Consider the following 22,783-nt stretch of genomic DNA (forward strand, 5'->3'; position numbering starts at 1 on the left):
ATTTATGGTGTCAAGTTTTAAAAAACACAGACGGTATAGTTCATATAAGTGGTTCTTAATAATAAAATTGCAAAAGAAGATATAATTGTAAGAATTTTGTAATAATCAAATTAAAAAATGATCTTCACTTTGCCACAGGCACATATCTGTTATGACTGATGAATCATAATTATAACCTTTTGCATTGACAAGCTTCATCATTCTGCACTTTGAGGCAAGACGTGACAGATAGTCAGAGTTGAAAGTCATATCTTTGGTTTTTGCAGGTTTGTTGTAGAAGAAACTTACAAGAAGGCAGAGGCTGTTAAATAGGATTAGTAAAGAAATAGCATCATGAAGGCAAAGAAAATAACAAAATAAAACAAAACACAGAAACAGGTCAGGGTGAAGGTGTGGAAAAGTGTAACGCAGGGTGTGGATATAAAACATTATTTCTGGTTTCTTAGGAAATATAGTTTAATCCATCATCTCATAATAAAATAATGTGGCACAACTGCAAACGTACAAAAGCCAGGGGAATAGCAGGAGTGTTCAAAGAAGTAAACACCTTTGTAAGAGAGCCCTAAAAAGTCTTGTCAAAAGTTTTTTTTTTGTTTTTTTTTACATGTCATGTGCAGGCACAACAGCAGGTAGATAAAGTTCAGATTAAAACTACATTTTTGGTCCAAACACAGAAGACTATGTGTAGATGAAAACTATCACACAGTAGGGGAAAGTATCCCCTACTGTATGGGTAGCACAGTAGGGGCAGCATCATGCTGAGGGGATGTGGGAACAGACTGACAGACATATAAACAGACAGGCAACCTGGGACAAATAATCCAGATATGCAGCCTGACCTTCACTGGAATGGCTTAGACCAAAGAATAAATATGTCTTAAAATAGACATGGTGAGGTCAGGACATAAATTTCATGAAGAATCTGTAATGATTTTAAAATTTATGTTCCCAGATTCTATCCATTCATTCAAAATAAGAATAACCTATTTTGCAAACAAAAGTTTGTAAGATTCTGAGTGTTTAGATGTGTTTACAGCTGTGACATGCTCCCAAAACCTTGCAGGAAAAGTTGATTCTACCAAGTATTGTATCAAATACAAAGACAAGTTTTCCTTCCACTTATCAATTAACACTGCTCTGTCTAATACAATAAAATGAAATTGAACATTTCAAATGCCTCAATTTCCTGTTTTGACAGTGGTGCAGTAGCACTCTCTGCTGTCAGAAAAGCGCTTCACAGCAGAAAGCGACCGCTTGGCTCCCCTCTTTTCCTATTGGTTGATTTTGGCCATATGACCAAAACAGCGTCATGGCGGCGGCCGTTGCAGCCAGGTCGAGCATGGGACTGACTTTGAGGTTCTCCAGAGTTATCCCGGACTGTCGGTCATGTCCTTTGTACAGATTCAAGGGCTGCGTCGTCAACACCGCCGGCTCTCAGAGGAGGGGCTCGTTTGATCGTCTCCGGACGATAAATCGGCATTTACAGACCAGTATATGTGAGTGGTGTAGCTTGCTAGCAGTGTTTAGCATACATTTTAGGGTGCATTCGTGAAGATAAACTGTTTTTTTTTTTAAATAAAACATCTAATAAATAGTAACCTGTCTTATGAATACTGTGTTGTTGATAATGCCTGCAAAGTTTGGCTTGCAATTAATATTTCATTGTTTAAAAGCTCTTGTGTAACTTTTTCCCAGTTGGAGTTGTTATGAGACTTATGCAACATCTGTGCAACAAGTTGTAGATTCCCGTCTTTGTATTTCTTTGATATGAAACAGTTACGTAATTCCTGAAGTTGCTGTTTCTCTTTCCAAAGGTCTCTCCCAAGCTGAAGAGGGCAGCTCCAACGCAGAAGACCCAGATGATGTGTAAGTTCAAAGGACTTTTATTGTGGAGTTATAACAGCTATTAACCGGGACTAATCAATAATAAAAATAAAAATCCCCACTAAAACGTTGAAAGTTTTATATTTTGAACTGGTTAAATTCTGTTTTTTGAATTATGTACTTTAGTTCACAGTCTTGGTTTATCAAAGACAAGATACTTTACATTTTCAGACACTGACTGTTTTCTGCAAATGCTCCATTGTTTCAGCGATAACCGTCAACATTTTAGATAAGCATTATCAGTATTTGTGTGGACATGATAAAATTTTAAAAAGTCTTATGATAAATATTGTTTTCCGTTTATAATGGAAACCTATGCTCTACACCAGTGTTTCTCAACCTTTTTCGGGTCAGCACCTCCCTATCCATTATGCAGGTCCCATACCGCCCCCCATCAAAGAATTTGTAGGCTACTTTGCACTGAATATTATTTTATTATTAATATTACTATCACTGTTGTTGATGTTGTGTTTTTTATGGTTGTTTCTGGAGTTATCGTCAAAAATAATTTTCCAGAGAACAAAAGAGCAATGCGAATAGAAATTATTTTTACAGGCATCTAAGAAAAATGCAATGAACATTGCATTCATTGATTCAGATTACCAATCTACCAATCTGAAGTTGCTTCAGATTGGTAGACCTAACAGCAGCCAATCATAGTGAAAAAAAATATTCTTGTTCTGTGCCATTTTCTAGTTGTTAAATATTACACAAAATGACCAGTTAACAGATGTACAACAATGCCAGTTTAAACTTTGAACTATTTGCAAAAAGACTGAGCTCTGCAACATTAAAACATGGCTATAACTCCAGCTATGTCAATCATAACTCTTCTTCTCTCCAATGTTTCTGAGTTTCTGGTGGTGCAGCTCTGTGCTGCCTTCAGGAGAATGGGACATCAGAGTATTGTAGATAAAATTTCACCCACATGACATTTACTGTGTAAACCAGAGCTTTCAGTGGAAAAACAAAAGTTCCAGATCCTTTTAATGCCATACAAATATGGGACAGGGACATGGATTATATCTTTATAGAGGCCTGTGTATTGATTTATAGATTAATAGTTTGTTGCTCCATTCTATGTCACGGTTCTCCTGTTTGAGAGCAACGTGCGCGTCGTCTTTTTTTTTTTTACCCCATAGTGTGCGGAGCGGTTGGGAAGTGCGTATCGATGGAGAAAAGCAGACTGAGATAAACCTTTTAGCTCCAGTATTCTGATGATTAAAATTCAAAAGTGCCGTGGTGCTACTGTTTCATACCAGATCACTTACAGAACCAACGTTAATTCTATAAAATGAACGCTCTCTATCGAGGTATCACCCATGGAGGGCTTTCTTTATTTAAATGGGTTCATTTTTCTGAGGGATACACAGTGAGGGTATCGTGACATGTTTATAAGAGCAATTTTCTGTTGTCCTGTCATGGAAGCCTGCAGCATCCAGACGAACATTAAAGCACTTTTTAATATAAGTTGCTGCTTTGACATGATCACAACACTGCCAAAATATATGTACAAAAATTCTCAATAAAACATAAAATATTTGAAAATCAGACACCAGACTAGTGAATAACAGCAACGTCATCAGCTGGTGTAACGCTGAACTGGTGTAACGCTGAACTGATGCGGTGAAGCTATCAGTAGCAGGAGCACGGAGCTACAAACACTGAAGAGAAGGAGAGCTGCCATCGATACAGTTGCAGCCAAGCATTTTTTAATGTTGCACATTAAAACATGTGTAAGCAAGCAAGTTGCTCAGTCTAAACTGGTATTGTTGTGCATTTAAGGTGTAAATTTACCTCCAAGCCATCGCCCCCCCAAAAGAATCCCAGCACCCCCATTTTGTAAAAATATCCACCAGCGCCCCCTGCCATCCGCTGAACGCCCCCTGGGGGGCGGTACTGTCCCCGTTGACAAACGCTACCCTAAACACTTGCCCTGCAAAAGTATTCACATCATTTCATGTCATAAAGTAATGCAAATTAGAGTAATTTGGAAGTGAAAGGCAGTGATGTATGGTTTTCCATCCATCCATCCATTTTCTTACATTGCTATCCCACTGGGGTTGGGAGGGGCGCTGGTGCATATCTCCAGTTTCAACGGCGAGAGGCGGGGTACACCCTGGACAGGTCGCCAGTCCATCACAGGTGTATGGTTTTCCTTTATTCATTATTTTTTAAACAAAAAAGTCAGCTGATATCCAAAATTAAAACTTATAGCAACTAATTGTCTTCTGAAGACAATGTCTACAAAGTTTGCCTTGCAGGTCAGTTTTAGACCAAAACTGAACTGTTCGCCCTTCATGCAAAATGCTATATGTGGTGGAAAACCAAAAAACGCACCTCGTCCTGAATGTACTGCGCCCCACCTTAAAACATGATTATGTGATGCAAGGACAGGGAGGCAAGTCAAAAATATTGGGAAGAGAGAGCTAGAGCTAAAAGTTGGTGAAATACCAAAAATACCTGCAGCAAAAGTTCTGAGTTTTGCCTAAAATTGGGCTGAATACAAATTACACTTCCACAAACATCGCAGTTATGCATTTCTACGTGTTTCGCATATGAATACTTTTGCAAGGCACTGAGTTGAAAAGTATACTTAAAATCTGTTTTTTGTTTATTATTGTTATCTTTTCTAACCTCCAGGGTCAACGTAGTGTATATTGACCGCTCTGGCGAAAGAATCCCAGTTAAGGCCAAAGTCGGGGATAACGTCCTGTATTTGGCTCATAAACATGGAATTGACCTTGAAGGTGAGGGTGGATGCAGCTTAACTAATGTATGATGCTGGAATAATTGGAACTTATGTTTTCCTGTAGGAGCCTGTGAGGCATCGCTGGCCTGCTCAACATGCCACGTCTATGTGAACTCTGCCCATCTCGACAAGCTTCCAGAACCTGAAGAGAGGTACGTTTGCAGCTGAATCTTTCCTGTATGCTCTGGATCTCGGTAAAAGTTGACACATGTTTCCGTCCCCAGGGAGGATGACATGCTCGACATGGCACCCATGCTTCAGGAGAATTCCCGCCTGGGATGTCAGATCATTCTCACCCCGGATCTTGACGGCATTGAGCTCACTTTGCCCAAAGTCACCAGGAACTTCTATGTGGACGGCCATGTTCCCAAACCTCATTGAGCAGAGAAGCAAAGGAGGAAAAGTGGGGACTGAATAAAGAAAGAGGGTGGTGCTATGAGCCAAACACCGTGTCCTGGTTGAGCAATGGAGGTGACTGAAGAGATGGAACAGCTGGGGATGCACAAGGATAGTGTTATCCACAGCAGCTCTGAGAGCATCTTACTGACATTTCCAGTTGTTTATGCAATGTCGGGACAGATTTTAGATGAGATTGAGTCCGACACTAAGAAAATCTGGTGATCTCAAAGGTTACATGCAAAAGAAACTGGTGGTTCGACTGATGATGTATTTATTGAAGTAAAAAGTTTTCTGACCATTTTAAGATTTCATTCAATGTTACAGACTGCTCACTACTCCAATGTCAGTTTAAGACAGAGCAGAGTCAGTGTCTTTGCTGGTGAACGGCACATTCCTTGTTACAGCTTACATACGCACAAATATTACAAATGATTATTTTTCTGACCAGTCTCTTCTGATCTTAATTGTCACACTTTCTACTATGCATTATACTTCATTTTATGTACCATAGTCATTTGTATATGTTACTGTGTTTTATGAAATTGGCCATAAGTCACACATAGAAGGGTTTCATTGCTGTTTGGCTATCAAGGCTGACAGAAAAGCCATGCAAGTGTACTTGATGTTTGAATTCCAGAATGATGCCGATACTCATTCGTTTAAACATTTCAAAACATGCAGATGCATTGGATTTGAGTATAATATATATATATATATAGTATAAAATAAATTAGTTGATACATTTCAGGTGTACCAAGATGGATAACATTGTGGGAGTTTACTCAAGTCTACTGTAATTGTCCAACATGCGCACAAATGGGATTTTTTTTTGGTTTTTTTTTTTGTTAAAATGTTCAGACTGTGCAATAAAATCCGCTCAGAAACTCATTTGTAAGCAGTGCATTGTTTGAATACATGCTTAATAAGAAAATCATCCGTCTGCTTAAAAAAAAACTAGTTTAATCCAAGGCTAACAAGCGGCCATTGCTCACCCTGCAACTACGCCTGTTTTCAATGCAGCGTCACTTAAAGTAGTAGAGCCTATCCCTGATCAGCATTTTTATACTGTGCAGGTGCAATCTATTAAACCAAAATCACCTGTGTGGCCTCAGGCTGACCCCAAACCCAATTCATAGCTAACTGCTTAATCGGGTTGCGTTCCAAACAAATTCATTAACTTAGCCTACATTTCTCAACATTTTAAAGGGATTTATGTGATCCACGGTGAGTTAAAAAAAAAAGCGATTAGCTCTCATTCGAACTCAATGTTCAACGTTAGCTGTTTGGTGCTGCTTGTGAGTTTTGTTGTGGGAAATATTCGCGCAAACATCCCTCCTGTCCAACGTCAGTTGAATTCATATCGTATTATGTCAAATCGTCAGATCTAAAAGTTTTAATTCGCAGTCTGATCCACCAGAAAATGGGATTTGTGCCTTGAATGTGTTTGATTCCATGACAACGGCCAGTCTCTTGATGTGAGCCGCCGAGCTTACGCGCTCGCGAGAGTCTACTTCAGATGGCCGCGAAAAACCTTCGACGTTCTAGAACGCAGAAAAGTGCAACCTTTTCGTTCTAGAACGAATTTAAACGAGACCAACGATTCCAATAATGGTTACATTCTTTCCGGTGAGTTAAAAAAAGTTATATTTTATTAACTGAGATCAAATTTTAGGACGTAAATCATGTGTTTGCTTTTTTTTTTTTAAATAACAATTCTTCTTAGCACATCTAAGCTGTTTATAGGCGATGTATTTACTCAAAATGTTGTGAACTCCAGAGGTCATGTTGTCCGCTGTCAAACGTCAAATGGAAACAAGAACCCCAATTATGTGTAAAAGCCTTGAGTTGACCTTTTTAGGTTGATAGAAACTTAAAATCTTTACTCGGCTCAAAACTCTGAACGTGCAATCTGAGCTCGTATCAGAATTTCTGCGTTTTCTTGTATAGTTGTTGCTTCATAATATGATTTTATATCTATCTATCTATCTGACAAGAATCAGCATAGTGATTTGTGGAAGAAATTATGGATTAAAACTTGTTTAAAAATGGGCAACTACAGGTGCTACTGGTGTCATGCTACTGTGTGATGTGATAGTTGTGCAGCACACTGGACATCATTGGATGTGAGTGTTGCGTGTAAATGTAATGGATTATATAGAAAAGAAAAAGTTTTTTATGCTTTTGCAGAACATCAATGTATATAGATATCTTGCAGAAGACTGTATGTAGATTTTGTGGAATGTTTAGAAAGTTTTTTAGAAAACCTAGAATGTTTAATTGTGACAGAGGACGAATTATATGAATATATATATATATATTTATAAAGTAGGAAGTATGTGGTTTCCATACAAAAGAAAAAAGTACATGGCATTAGTCACATCAGTTGCTTCTTAAAATGGATTTTCCAGTATAGAGCTGAGGTTAAGCACAGAATGACAGGGCAAATTATATAATCTATAGTTCAGCTGACAGCCACTTTCTAGAAATAGACTGGGTTAGACTCAGAGTAGGCCAGCTGTAGCTTTTATTGAAAGCTGTTTCAATTCAATTGGTATGTGATGCCCTTAATTTATCTGCTTGTTTTGATCATTTTGCAGACAGTGGCTTAGCATGAGCACAGCACTAAGGACAGAAGCTGCATTTACCCTGGACAACCAAGGCAAAGCAGAACACAATGATTCACATTCGGCCCTCTATTACCTCTTTCATGAAGTTTCCAAGCTTGCATCACCAATCCACAAAACTTTGTTTGACACAAATCCTGCTTCCAAAAAACCTAGTGAGGCATCAGTTGGTAATAATTGCATAACTGAAAAGGAAGAGCGAGCCACTTCCAACCCTTCAGAGGATCCGTCAGGAGGAAAAGACGGGGATGAACATTTATTCCAATCCTCTTGCAGTTCTCACCGACACAGTTTGTGTTGCATGATACCAAACAGCCCCTGGAAAGTGCTGAGTCTAATCAACCTGCACTGTGATAGGCTACGTCATGATAAAGATGCTGAGGAGGCGGGCCTCAGTTTAGGATCATCTTCAAGAGTCAGTCACTTGAATGCGAAATTTGCAACTGCATCGCCAGTCACAACAAAGAGGGGAAATACAGAAGACAGTCTTGAGAGCACTTCGGGGCTGTCACTTCAACTCTGTGAGAGACAGAAATCTCCAGCATCTGTGGTGGATTTGAAAATGGGTAGCTCTGAAGAGGTTGTAGAAGATTCTGGTGAGGGTTGTAGCCTGCAGATATATTCTGCTGAGAAAACATCTGCTCATGCTGTAGCTTTGTGTGAATGCAGCTCAGCAGTAACTTTGCAGTCTCTGCAAAGTTACAGGGAGAAGCCAAGTGTTGGCAAACAGCAATCATTGATCCAGGAGTGCAAGAAGGACTGGTTTCTTACTGAAAAGGATCATTTGAATGTATTGTTTCCTGAAAATGCTTTGCAGCAAGCACAAACCTCCAGTGTATGTTCTACTGCCCAGAGTACTTTCAGTTCAACCTATATGGAGTGCACAGATGTGCTAACACTAGACCACAATGCAAATGTTACTTTATCTACAGAGAAACTATGTAACACCCAGCTACCTCCTACCAGTGCAGGTCTGCTCTCACCGCAATTGGGACAATATGATCAATTTTCAGCATCTAAAACTGAATGCTGTCATGTTCCCCAGGAAGAAAGCCACCCTGTAGCTGACTATTCAACAGTTTCTAGCTGTAGCTTGTCATATGCAACAGATATTTGGAAGGTGAGCAATGATGAAAAAGATCAGCTTTCTACCAACAAATGTAGAACCAAGACCCGACGGAAACAGCCTCACCCCTCTCGCAGCGCTGATAGTCAGGACCCAGACTTCCAGGGTGTAACTTTCAGGATAGACACAGAGCTGGATGACAACAGGCAACAGTGTCGGCTTCTCATTACTTCAAAGTACAGGTGGAAATGGCTTCGGCGCATTTTAATGATAACATTTTTGAAGTGTTTTAATTTGAGATGATTGACAGTCTGCAACACGTGTGTCTGTCACAGCAAGGAGCCCTGCAAAAGTGTGAGGAAACCAAAGCTGAGGACACGGGCATTGCAGAAATTGGCTAAAACCAGAAGTTCAGATGAGGAGACTGACCACACAACTAATATCAATAGTAAGTAAAACATGAAATACAAAACGCTTTGTAATAATATTTACTATTATTGGAGATCCCTAATAATCCACTGACCAGGCTTATACTGGCTCAAGCCAATCTACACTAGGAGGTCTACCAATTTTGATTGTAATCTGTTTAGTAGTTTAACACATGCAAATTAAACCACATTAAAATAGTTTTTATCTAACCAATTCATTTGGCATTTAAAAAAAACAAAAATGCTGTAGGTTATGTGAAAGTTGTGATAGTTTTGAAGAGTAATCCAATATATCAATCAATCAAATTTTATTTGTATAGCACATTTCAGCAGCAAGGCATTTCAAAGTGCTTTACATCATATCAAACACAGAAACACAAAGTCATCAAGTGGGGGGTTCTTGCTTTTGCATCCATAAAAGGTTTACCGGTTACACTCCTACTGTGTTATATGGAACAAAATACCTATTGGTATTTTTATTCCCACTCACGCTCACAATCACTCAGTTTAAAACGACGTAAACAGCCTTTCAACGGGCTTCCGGTACGAGGCTCCGTACACCTCTTTCACGGAATTTCGAGCAGGGACTCCGTCGTCCCTCATGGATTTTTGTGCAATTCTATGGTATCTGTTGGTGTCTAGAATTTACAGGGTTTCTGTTACACGCAATGGCCCTAAAACATTATAAGCATGGAAGAACATATCAAATAGCTTCATTTTTACTGAACCTAAAATCTAAGTGCTGCATTTAATATATAAAAAAAAAAAACATCCATGTCTTAGGCAGACATACCAGTTCAATACTAAAGTATCAAATGTTGTCTGGTGGCAAAATTTTAAAAAGTAATATGTGGAATGTCAATTTCTCCACTAGGGGGTGCGACTAGACCACCATCTTATACCATTAGTCTGAGTAAAACTTCTGGGATTATTGGTAAAAATAGAATCATGACTAAAATGACTTGCACTAATGAATACTTTAAAAAACATGAGTCCAAATTGTTTGTAATTGTCTGTAACCATGTAGTGCTTGTATGAATCATAATCTATCATATGCAGCATACGTTGAGTGAAAAGAATTTTAGATTTTCTCTCAAATGATCCTTTCACTTCATATGTTGGTCAGCACACTTTTCCGTCTTTTGGAGGGCGAAATTCAAAATGCATTTACAAATTCATTTCAAACTCTTTTATCCATAATTTATATTTTACTAGCATTTATTTTAGGACTTCACAGTCTTTAAGTTCGTAGTTGTATGAATGCTTTCATGACAGAGTGAACTTATTGGTCATTAACGAGACAAAGAAATCCCAAAATGTTCAGTGGTATTACTTTACTTTTTGAGACTAATGCTTGATGATGATCATGTTTTTACTTCTGTAATGCAAAACTGATACAGCTGTAATTCTGTGTTATCAGAAGGAAAAGTCTGTGCATCCTGCTGCACAAGGAAGACCCCCATGTGGAGGGATGCAGAGGATGGGACTCCTCTCTGTAATGCTTGTGGCATAAGGTAGATCTAAAGTCTTAAAAACCCTTTCAGCTTACTGTAATTTTTAATGGGTTTTTTTTTTAGTTCTTCAAATAATTGTCTCCTCTTAATATCAAGGCTAATCATGGATATTTTTAATGAATGTGCATCTTGTAAGACAGATATACTTTGTGGAAGGGCTGTAAATAAGTCTGTAATCTAAACAGTAACATTTTTTTTGTCCTTTTTGTTGAAGGTATAAGAAATACCGAGTCCGCTGTGTCAAATGCTGGCATATTCCCCGGAAAGAGGGCAACTCCAGCTCGCTCTGCATCAGGTGTGGAAATTTGGTGAAACTCACCTCAGCTCAGCGGAAACATTCTTCTTAGGCTGCACACATGTCGGTTTTTTATGTTTATTCTTGGTAAAGCTAGGAAAGAACGAGGTCAGAGCTGCTTCTTTTACAGTTGTTTACAGTTAAACGCAGGTAACAATGCAAAAAAAAAAGTTTGAAAAGAGTTGTAAAACGCTTTACAATTGTTGTCAGAGCATAAAGTGAAGAATTGATGCCAGTTTGTGCATCTTAATTTGTATGCATCAAGTGTGATGGTGTTTAGACAGTGTTTTGTGTGTGTAAATAGAAACATTTACTTATATGGAGATTGAAACTTTTGTGGACAAGCTGTACCTCATGTAGTCTCAAAAACAGGATGCTGAAAGATTGCTGAAACGTATTGCAGAAAGTTTACCTTTATTACTGTTGATATCTTGTCATTTAACTTTGTTTTTCTGTGTAATGACTATTAGTTACGCCTGGTGGCTCCAGTAATTAATGGTAATATTTGCTGATATTAACTTCAAAAACAATTTATTGCCTCTGACCCTGACAGTGACTCTGTTTGCTAAACCCAGTGGGTAAACATGCACAAGTTACATTTTATTTTGTCTTGTTATATTTGTCGGTTGCACTTGTTGGCAAAATACATTTTGAAGGCTGAAGTGGTGCACTTTCTGTTGCCTCTGAGAAAAAAAACCAAGCAGTTACTTTGTGTGGTTGCATGTGCTTTGGTCTGTAGTAAATTCAAAAAGAAACATCTGATATATTTTCCACTTCTTTCATGTGTGTAAATAAAATCTGTACAGCTGACATAAATCCACTGTGATAATTACAGGGATTACAGCATAAAATAATGGTTTTAGAGAGGTGCACAGATTACATTGGAGGTAACAAATTCTCCATAATGAGGCTTCCCACAGTTTCCCCCAGCCGTCCAAGTGGGTGGCCTCAAACAAATTGATACAACGCAGCTATTATATCAAAATGGATTACGTCTTCAACGGTTTCCTCTCTCACCATGTGCCAAAACATTTAGGAAGGAGAAACACTGGTGGAAATGAGCACCGTGTAAGCCAAGAACATAAAACAAACAGCAGCTTCATAAATTTCACGTGTCCTCTCAGATTTCCTAGAAAAAACATTTTGAAACTCACCTGTTACCATCAGTTAAATGGAACGGTAAATGCAAGTTATAACAAACACACTAATGAAGGACAAGTTTGTCTATGCATATTATTTTCAAAGGCAAACTTTTGATTTGAATTAATGCCAAATGGGACTTGAGTGATCATCTTTATATTGCCTTGCAAGAGTATTCTGTCCCCTTAAACTTTTTTCACATATTGTTACACGATATACAAAAACTTCTATGTTCTCTGGGGTTTTATGTGTTAGCCCACCGAAAAGTGCGATGTGCATCTGTATTCAACTTCCTGCATTAAACGTTAAATAAAATTCAATGCAACCCATTGCACTGATCAGATGAGACCCAAGCTGAACATTTTGCTTTAAATACAAAAAGCTATGTGTGCTGAAAAAGCCACACAATTAAACAATTGAAACATAGCAAATGTATAACAAAAAAATTTATTACACCAGTATTAAATGTTGCCAAATGGGACTTGAGTGATCAGTGTTCAATAAGTTCAATCCAAGTCTATGGAACAGTCACAAAATGTCACCAAAATCACTCCGTCCCTCTAAAATCTTTCAGAAAATCTTAAAACTGTATAGAATCATCGTTTTGCTGAATATTGTGATATACAGTACAGACCAAAAGTTTGGACACACCTTTTAATTCAATGAGTTTCCTTTATTTTCATGACTATTGACATTGTAGATTCACACTGAAGGCATCAAAACTATGAATAACACATGTGGAAATATGCACTAAACAAAAAAGTGTAGAACAACTGAAAATACCCCTTATATTCTAGTTTCTTCAAAGTAGCAACCTTTTGCTGTGATTACTGCTTTGCACACACTCTGCATTTTCTTGATGAGCTTCAAGAGGTAGTCACCTGAAATGGTTTTCACTTCATAGGTGTGCCCTGTCAGGTTAATAAGTGGGATTTCTTGCCTTATAAATAGTCATGAAAATAAAGAAAACCCATTGAATTAGAAAGGTGTGTCCAAACTTTTGGTCTGTACTGTATATCATATCGTGAGCAGAATATCGCGAATCGTATTGTATCATGAGATTAATGTATCGCTACAGCCTTACTCCACGCCGTACTGGATACGGAGGTGCCAGCATTATGCTGTGGGAATTGTTTTTATCAGGTTCCAATTAGTTTGTTTAAGTGGATGGGCAGATGGATAAAACTGTATGACTCCTGGACGAAAACCTGACAATAAAAAAAAAATGGGGATAAGTTTAATCTGATCAAGGCTAGACATGAGGCCAGCTGAGCTCTCCTCGCATTGATCTGATGAAACTTTGTAAAGAACATGCAAGAAATGTAATATCTAGATGCGGTGAGCTGGTAGAGACGTACTCTGAGACTTAAAGTCGTAAGTCTTGTGAGATCCTTTAATTGTTAAAATAAAAATAACCAAAGTCTAACAAAGAACACTGAAAATGCTGTAAAAGCATTGCTGTGAACAATTATGTTTAAGTTGGACATCTTGATGTGTTCAAAAGATTGTTCTATTTTTATGCAAAAGTTTAGCAGCAGTGGATTGTAAACTTGGACATGTTATAGTTAATATTTTGCTGGTAAATAGATGGCGCTTTGTCTGATGTTAGCATTTTGGGTTGAGTCTGCAGGGGGCAAAGGAGGAGGATGTTTAGAGTGGGAGGCTGCACTTAGATGCAGTCAGATGGTTTATGTTTTTGTTAATGAAAAGGGAGCAGGGGGTCCTTCCCATTAGGCTCTGATTTCCCCTGTTGGGGCAGTAGTCTCTCCATTGGGTACCCTCTGGACCATGACGCTGGATCCCAGACCCATGGATGAGACGGACATTGACGTGGAGGGTCAGAGCGACTGTGAAGACACGGAGTTTTCTGTGTTCAGTGAGAAATCCGCGTCCTCTGCTGCTGCTGTCCCCAGACAGGACGGTCAGAGCAGGAGATCCGCCTCTAAGCCTCCGTTCTCTTACATCGCTCTCATCACCATGGCGATCCTCCAGAGTCCGAAGAAGAGGCTGACCCTCAGTGAGATCTGTCACTTCATCCTTCAGCGCTTCGCCTATTATCGGGAGAGGTTCCCGGCGTGGCAGAACTCCATCCGCCACAACCTCTCGTTAAATGACTGCTTCGTGAAAATGCCCCGGGAGCCCGGGAATCCTGGCAAGGGGAACTACTGGACGCTGGATCCCATGTCGGCCGACATGTTCGCAAACGGGAGCTTTCTTCGCAGGAGGAAACGCTTCAAGCGGCAGCAGTTGTTTCTGGGAGCGCTCAAGGAGCACAGGGCGCAGGAGCGACGCAGCCCGGCTGCGGCGTCGCCGTTTGGCTCCGGACTCCACTGTCCCGATTCAAGCCTCCAGGCGGGCTCGGGAGGCCGGCTACGACTTCAAGTTTGTCCCGGGGTGCCACCTCGGGGCTGCATGATCCCAGCGCTCTCCTCGCTCCTCTCCAGAAATCCTCTGCTCATGTTTGAACACTGGAACTCAGGATTCCCAGCAATACCTCAAAATCTTGTCCTTCCTTCCGCCTCGCTACACGGATTACCGTCCTATCCAGCTACTCAGATGCCAGTTTCCCCCTTGAAAGTTTCGCCCTGTTTGATCTAAAATATTGCATTGAGTTGAACTGCAAACATCCAGACGCCATGACGGTACATATGTTTCTCAGTCCAACAGGCCGTGTTTATAAATATGACTGTCTCACATTTAGTGCTGGTTTAAATAAATCTGTTTAATTATAAACTAATAGTGTCAGTTTGAATTAATCAAACAATTATAATTTATGCTAAAAATGTTTTCAATTGTGAAAATATTTAAGAAAAACTGAGATAAAAAAAAAAAAAAGCAATAAATAACCAAATAATGATCAGACAGTAATATTCAGGCATAACATTTATTCATCAAAGAGACGCAGAGAGACGCATGAAGAAAAATAATTTAGGGAAAAACATGCGACACATTACATTTACATCGGACTACAGTAACTATATAAAGAACTGCTTTTTGCAGCAATTTTAACTACAAGTTGAATTTATTTTTGGATAAATGTTTGTGTCATGTTTGGAAAAAGGCCCAGATTTAAATGTAAGAAGCGGTGAATATCACAGATGAAATCCTCGGTAGGTAATATCAAATTTTCGAACGACACTGATTACTGCATGCTTGATTGCTTAAAGTGTGGAAACAGACTAATCTGTATCAAAAAATTATACCAAACTGATAAATGCACGAAAGGCTAATAGGATTTAATGAGACTTTAGAGTTAGGGAGATCCATTCCATATTTTAATGCATTTGCCTTAACCCTAAGTAATGTTTACTGTCCTTACACTTGAAATGGGTTTACATTAAATATAGAGGAAAATGTTCATAAAATCAAACCGAAAAACACTTTTTGTTTTATTTATCCTAGCCTGGTACAAACCAGCTCCTTGTCCTGTTTGCTGTGCTGCAAGCGAGAGTTTATTCGAGCGGAATTGTAGAGGAAGGCAATGTCTAAAATATCTATCTCTAATCGATTCTTCTGAAATATTTACACATGACTATTTTTGTGTTTTGTTTTAAGCTCTGAGCCAGATATTGAAAGGAGGATGTGCGAATTACCTGAGTGTAAATGGGAGGATGGACATCTGCAGCTAAACATTGTTGCTCTATCGGTTTCACTTGCAAAAAAGAAAAAGAAATTGCTGGAAATATTACGAACTCTTCCAAAGTTAGACATACAAGTAAAAAAATTTGCTGTGGATATTTAGAATTTTATTAAATGACATCTTGTCGTATTGTCCTATTTTAAGAGGCATTAAGGTCCCCGAGCGGCTTTTAGCGTGACCTGTCAAAATCCACGTAAGTCCATAATGTTTTATACCCCTGGTAAATTTGGATTCATTATTTGTTTAATTTTATTTTATATTTATTTTGATTAAGATGTTTGTTTCCGATAGGGAATGAGACAGACGTTTTTCAAAAAATAGAGCATTTATGAAATGAGTACTGATTTAAAATCAAATAAGAAATGTAATTTATATACTTTTTTTAAAATGGCACGTCAAAAAATATTTCTACCCTTCTCAGTAATCAATGGGAACGTTTTTGTTGTCCTGACACTTTTTTATTTTTATTTTTTGTCTTCACTGGTATTTCGATTATTTATGTTTGGTGATGAACTTCACAGATTTTGAGGTCGGAGGCCTCCATGCAATCATCCTAATCTTTGACATATTCTGTGTCAGATTCATGTCAAAGATCTTGCTGGGCCACTTTAAAACCTTAATATAACCCTTACTCAGAAAAAAAAAAAACTTTGATTAAATAAAAAAATCCTTTAAACCTAAACTAGAACTTTTGTAATAGACCCAAAGAGAAAAGCACATAAAATGAAGGAACATGCTTTGTTTTCAAATTGTTTATTAAAAATCTGAAAACAGGGATGTGAATATGTCAGGGCTGGAAGCAAAGTCATTAATGACATCATTGTAAGAGATGTCATGGCCAACTGTGTGGTTGGAGCTAATAAGTACAAGGCCACTGAGTCGCTCCTGTACCAATGGCGAACTTAGGTAAATTTTGATCAGTTTCAGTTTGGAAAAACTCCGTCCTGCTGAAGCGATTGTTAGATTCAGGCTTTTATGAGTATGCCAAAGATTTGGGAACAACCCAGGAATTGTAATTATGCATAACTGCATGTCCCCAAAAGTGGCGGCAGCCAACAGTAGAATAACATTAACCTATTGTTTGTGTACCAACTATAAAAATTATATATATATAAATATATATATAATATGGCTTTGGTATATGCATTGTCCTCCTTTCATTCTTTTACCTCTAAATTCAATCTAGCATTAACTGTATTAAAAGTATCAAATATCTTCAGAAGTAATCTAAAGTAAATAGAGTTTATCTGTGGGTAATTTAATCCCTGCTCTGTTGAGGTTTGTTCTAGAACATTAGTCAACAAACAACTACATGAAAATCAAGAATCACAGCAGGGAGAAAGTTATGGGGAGTAACATGAAAATTGATGTTCAGAGTTTATATAGTTGCTCAAAGCTGGTGGAGAAATTCACCAAAAATGATAAAAATTGCAACAGAAAATTGTTCAACAAACTGATTAAATCAGGGAACCAGACACCACATTTTCAGACCTTGGTTGTCAAAATGTTTAATGTATCAGAACAAATGACAACGGTACAGTCCCACAGCATTATGGTACCACAACCATGCTCCGAGAGTCTGTTTGATTTTTCAAACTTTTCATTGTGACTAAAATTTTCAGTCTTTCTCCAGGACACATTTAGCTCGTTCATGCAGTCAAATCTCAGGAACTTCCTTCTTGGTGGGCATCCGGTAAGTCCACGCTGATAAAAAATTTGGTTCTCTGTGGACGGTGTCATTGTCATTTCAAAGTTCATGACAGGAATTCAAACGTACCCCAAACACCAAAGCCTAGAAAAGCAGCTGTTTTAGAGATGATCCAAACACTTATTGGTCATCACAGTTTGAACCTTGTCAAAGTTCCTCAGATATTCATGGTACAGCAGCACAGATGAAACAAAACAACTTTAAAACATATTAAAGGACACCTTGGTTTTCCCAGGGCTAACAAGAAAATTCAGTTTGTAATTTGACGTAATTTATGTCTAATGAAGAGGAATTCAGTGCCACTTTAATGCCTCAGTGTCAGCAAACTAAAATATTAATCATTTAAGCATAAATCCAGCAATAATAATAATTTTAAAAATTAGCTGCAAAATACCACAGAGAACATAGAATGTATGTAATAACAAGGCACATCTTTAGCCCCACAATAACGGAGACTCGATCGTTGTTCCAGAGGAAAATACTTACTTCGCAATGTAAACCATCATCTGGTGTCATTTCGTTGTATATTGTGGTCTTGACAGATAAATTATAAACACATGTTCAGTAACTGTCATCAAAAATCCACAGGTTTATGTAGAGAATAAAAACACACTAAAACACTATCCCAGTTGCCTCTCATGTTCTCCCATTTAGATTGTTATGCTGCATTGCTAATAGCCCTAAATTACTTTGCCCTTCAAAAACACAGATCGTCTGTCATCTGTGGGATCCATAAACAGCACCCTGCTAACTATTTCCATGCAGGGAAGCAAGACTGCCAGTCAGAAATGCAGAACACTTTCTGGGCGTATTTCACTGATAATAACACATCTAATATATAATACAAGCTAAAGACAGGAGGCCAATTTTTCCAGCTGCATTGTCTTTCGCAGATGTTGGCTTCCTCTGGAAGTCCTGGAAGGATCCAGCTCTAGCTTCCAGTCACCTTATTCATTTTCAGTGAAAAGATTTTTACAGGCTGAAGAAGAACATGTACTCTGTGGATAGTAATACAGGGCAGTATGGTGAATAAGTGCAACATCAGAAGTCTTAACCTGTGGGAGTCTCTGCTGAATTAATTTAGAAACATTCAAAGGCAGGTGATTTCGTAAAACGAAGTAAACCTTTTTTTCCCTGTCTATTAAATCAGACCAAACCTGACCTGTTTTAGATCAGTTAGGGTAGCCAGAATAATGGAATATATTTGTGATGTTCAATCCAAAACATTGACTTTTTTGTCCTTCAGCCACTTTTTATTAATGACCCTGATTGGGGTCATTGTCTGTTTGGAAGAACCATTTGTGTTGAAGCTTTACCTTTATGAGATGTTGCTTTAATAATTACCACATGATGCTCTGTCCTTGTGATGTCTATTTAGGTCACCTGTCCCTCCTGTTGCATAATCTTTCAAGGAGGGTAAATACATTTTAAATCAAAACAGGTTTATCTAAGGGCCACATAAAAAGCTCTGGAGGGGCAGATTTGGCCCCCGGGCCTTCAGTTTGTCACGTGTGTTAAGTACTTTGTATTTTCAAGAAAAATCTTCAACAGCTCAATCAAAGTTTTACTGACTAAAAATTAGAAATTGCAAATAATAATATTGCCTCATAGGATTTTAATGCACTTTTTTAATTTCAGTTGTGCTAAGGAAACATAACCAAAAAGATTACAGAAGTAAATAAACATAACAAAAAGAAGATTACACTACATTTTGTCAATGTCAGAAAAGTATTAAGAATTAATGTTAAAGATGTTAATGTTGGAAATACACCTCATGCTCAATACAAGCTACAAGAAAAACATTTCATGTAGACATTTGTTTCATGTAAACTGAAATCATATCATTTATCATTTGACTTTGTTCATTTCTCATTAAAGATTTTTGGTCAACCTTTCATAAATGGTCCAATTGGCAAAACTGAGTTATAGGATTTTCATTTGATTAGGCAAAGCAAGTAATTATTTCACTCCCTATAGTGGGTTGCTGCAATGTGGAGGTGTGACTTTCTTCTGCGTCTCCCTCCATTTCATTTAAGTTGAAAATTTTTAAAGCAATCTGCTCAGTTTCCTCTTCCTTCCCACATTCAAACAAACACGCAAACCAACCATCACCAAGGTAAGCCAGGTCAGAGTAACCACTGGGGCCCCTGTAAAGGATCCAGGGTTCACTCCATGCATTTGGATTGGATGGGGATTTGTTCAGAAACACACCCAAATCAAATCGTTTTCTTTTATGGCTTGGGTGTGTGTATAAAAGCCAGTGAGTTGTATCGCCTGCTGCTGCCAAGTCTTTGTTTTGGGCTGGGAAGGAGACCACGCTTCCCTGACAGCCACAACCTGTTTCCACAAGCTTTTTGTCACTGTGTATTGCAAACATTTGTCCTTTACTGTCACTGGAAGCTTCCACCCTATGCCCTTCGCTACTGCGGGCATTGCAATAGATGAACCTACCATTTGCATCACAAACCTCAGCCATTTGACACTCTATTGATTGTCCTTCAAACAAAGTGCCAAACTGCCAGTTTACACCAGAATCGTCACTATACATGGAGACAGCGCGCGGGACAGGCTTAAGGGGTTTTACACCGACATAAGCATAAGCTGGAATCATCAGTCTACCACTCTCTATTTGAAGACCATGACCTGGCCCGGTTGCAAAGGTCACCCAGTCACTACGCAAATGTTCAGTCAGATCAGTCAGTCCACTCCAGGTTTCTCCAAGATCATCACTCGTGACGTAGCAGAGCCGGGTTTTGTTGCAGTAATTGCCAATTTGCCACCATTCTGTGCAGTTTCCTTCTACGCAGATGAAAAACAAGAAGAGCTTGCCGTTTGTCCTGTCGTATACTGGACAGGGATTCATGGTGCGGTAACCATCAATGTGCGCTTCTTCCACATCTTTCTGCTCAGTCCACTGCAAAACAGGATATTCAGAGTAAGATACAGTGTGCTTGACAGAAAAAAAAGTAAAATGATGCAGCAATTAAACAGTTAACTGGGGGGCGAAATACCTGAACTGTAACTCTGTTGATTTCCCTCTGGAGCGATCCCTTTTTCATAGCCAGCTCCTCCGCCATATGATCGGCTTTTTCTGTTCTCCGCTCAGCAAAGGCCAGAAGAGTTTCTCCCACCGACAAAAGAGCAGGAATCCTGTAAACCTTAGGTTTGCAGGACGATTGTGGAGTATTATGTAACTTGTCCATTGTTGGAAAGTTAAGGATGCAGCTCTGCGACTGTTTGTATCTAGTAGTGACGTGCCTGTCTTCTTCGTCCTACCTTTTATTGGCGGTTGGCAAGAAACGTTTGGTACTGCCGCCACCTACTGGTTCAGGATGACCTCTTTGTATCTGTATATCTTCGTCTGTCTGTCTTTATATACACACATAACTACTATATATAAAATCACATTTTATGAAACAATTTATTTTTCTTTAAAAATCGAATGATTTGTATATTTGCTACCTCAGTTCCAATTCAATTTCTAACGTTTTCCTTAATATTTTTAAACTTCCTTCTTTGTCACTCCTTCATATTTGGCATTCTGATATAACATGCTTTGTTGTTAAATAGGTCAGTGGTCACATTTATGCTTCTGTATTTTAAAAAGTGCATATTTAACTAATGTTTGTCCAAATCTAAATCTTATTCATTTATCCTCTTATCTTGTTTCTTCTTCCAGTCCTTATTTCTCCTACTATGTTTAAAAACCATCTTCTTTTTCTTTCTTTATTCCACTTTTCTTGCCATTATTTCACCACTTTTTGTTTGAAAATACTCTTTTCCTCGGATTTGCTCGGCTTAACTATGAAGCTAATGGAAATTTAAATCGTCTTTTTTGCCATCTTATCTGCCTTCTCATTTCCTTTTACTCCAACATGCTGGTAACCACTCAAATGTTGCTGTTAAATATTCTGTACTTAAAATAATGAAAGGAATATTTCCAGTAAAATGTCTGGTCTACTAATCTGAATGATTATATTTTAATGCAGAGCTTGAATCTGAAAAATTATTGCTTATAATGGTTTTATGTCTTTTTATTTCATAGCCAACAATACTGCCAAAATCTCACCTTTGTGCAACAGTGATTTGTTTCTCTATTTTTAAGTTAAATTATAGTACAACACATGCTATTACTACTGTAGATTTGAACATATTAATTGTAATTGTTTAAATATAATTCTACTGAATGATGATCTATAATGTGATTTATCTTTTTTTCTTTTCCATTAATGTCATATACACTACTGCTTCTGGTAAAATCCTGGGTGGTATAACTGTTATGGGTGTTGTTTGGCTAATTTCTAAACTATCCATTTGAAGTTCTTTTATTTTTCTTCTTAACCATCCATCCAAAACTCCTCATTTCTTTTTTTTTCTTCTGTTTCCCAGCACTGATTTAAAATTTCCCATGTTGGATGAGTCATAGCATCGCCTTGTAAATTTAACCAGTAATTTATTTCTGATTGTGTTCTTCTATAATGGTCCTCCCTGGCTTTTCTAAAGCACAAACTAATTTCCCTTTGATCCTTTGCTGGGACTTTCTCTTTGTTTTGAGTTTTGGCCAGTTCAATCGCCAAACAAATCCTTCCAAACATAGTGATAACACCCTGGGAAATGAATGGTCTAAAAATGATTAAAATCCAAAAATGATCACGATACGCTTGTCACGATCATCATGATCATCATCAGCTTGATCATGATGAATGCACACTTGTAACAAATGAACACTCTTTGGCATATCACAATAATATTGTATATAATTTTTATGAAGACTAGGACACATCAAAATTATATTTAAGTTCTTTACACCAGTTGTATTAGCTGGAAAATAATGAACAAATTCCCAAAGATTTGTTTTAGCAGCCTACCATGAGCCGGACCGCTACCAGTGGTGGTTACTCAAGGAATCATATCCTGGACAAACCCCTCCTTCTGTCAGCCCCCAACCAATTAAAATGCAAACAATTATCAGTTTGTTTGTTTGTTTTAATTTTTTTAAGAAGAAAGCAGATAACCTACTCTCCTAGTTTTCCAGCAAGCAAGGGAAATTTATTCCACTGCACATGCATACAAGTAGTAGCAAACTTGTTCAGCTTTGCTAACTGATAAAATAAGATAAGATCTTGACCGCCTTACCCCTTTCCAATGCTGCCCTGGGCAACTGCCCACATAACCCATATCAAAAACCACTGCTGATTGTTGTCATGCACCAGATATCATAAGTTACACTGTTTCCCTCCCCTCTATCCTTTTTCTTCTTGTTTTCCTTCCTCCAATCCATTGCTTTGTATCCACTTCTGTTTCTAATACTCTTATACATGACAGGTGCCTGA

The 22,783-nt window shown here is 38.2% G+C and overlaps 4 protein-coding genes across 5 annotated transcripts; 3 read left to right on the forward strand and 1 right to left on the reverse strand.

The window, feature by feature from the left end:
• The first annotated feature begins 1,271 nt into the window (after positions 1–1,271).
• fdx2 (ferredoxin 2) lies at positions 1,272–5,923 on the forward strand. Its single transcript, XM_028019183.1, has 5 exons — positions 1,272–1,496; positions 1,815–1,866; positions 4,528–4,634; positions 4,701–4,788; positions 4,861–5,923. Exons 1-5 carry the CDS (start codon positions 1,310–1,312, stop codon positions 5,015–5,017), a joined length of 591 nt encoding a protein of 196 aa, XP_027874984.1. The 5' UTR covers positions 1,272–1,309; the 3' UTR covers positions 5,018–5,923.
• A 126-nt stretch (positions 5,924–6,049) lies between these two features.
• zglp1 (zinc finger GATA like protein 1) lies at positions 6,050–11,724 on the forward strand. Of its 2 annotated transcripts, none has more exons than XM_028019181.1 (5): positions 6,050–6,259; positions 7,633–8,967; positions 9,061–9,173; positions 10,574–10,667; positions 10,882–11,724. In XM_028019181.1, the coding sequence occupies exons 2-5, from the start codon at positions 7,646–7,648 to the stop codon at positions 11,012–11,014; spliced, it is 1,662 nt and encodes a 553-aa protein (XP_027874982.1). In that variant the 5' UTR covers positions 6,050–6,259; positions 7,633–7,645; the 3' UTR covers positions 11,015–11,724. The 2 variants fall into 2 exon arrangements, with proteins under 2 accessions (XP_027874982.1, XP_027874983.1); XM_028019182.1 differs by lacking the exon at positions 6,050–6,259 and adding an exon at positions 6,266–6,661.
• Positions 11,725–13,627: 1,903 nt separating this feature from the next.
• On the forward strand, positions 13,628–14,839 carry LOC114145258 (forkhead box protein D1-like). The gene has a single exon (XM_028018740.1). The coding sequence runs from the start codon at positions 13,891–13,893 to the stop codon at positions 14,698–14,700; it is 810 nt and encodes a 269-aa protein (XP_027874541.1). The 5' UTR covers positions 13,628–13,890; the 3' UTR covers positions 14,701–14,839.
• Positions 14,840–17,234: 2,395 nt separating this feature from the next.
• On the reverse strand, positions 17,235–20,727 carry LOC114145257 (sialidase-3-like). Its single transcript, XM_028018739.1, has 2 exons — positions 20,462–20,727; positions 17,235–20,364 (listed from the first exon to the last, which is right to left on the reverse strand). The coding sequence occupies exons 1-2, from the start codon at positions 20,651–20,653 to the stop codon at positions 19,393–19,395; spliced, it is 1,164 nt and encodes a 387-aa protein (XP_027874540.1). The 5' UTR covers positions 20,654–20,727; the 3' UTR covers positions 17,235–19,392.
• Positions 20,728–22,783: the final 2,056 nt, after the last annotated feature.

The sequence above is a fragment of the Xiphophorus couchianus genome, chromosome 5 (genome assembly GCF_001444195.1).
Source record: "Xiphophorus couchianus chromosome 5, X_couchianus-1.0, whole genome shotgun sequence".
In the NCBI taxonomy this organism is placed as follows: domain Eukaryota; kingdom Metazoa; phylum Chordata; class Actinopteri; order Cyprinodontiformes; family Poeciliidae; genus Xiphophorus; species Xiphophorus couchianus.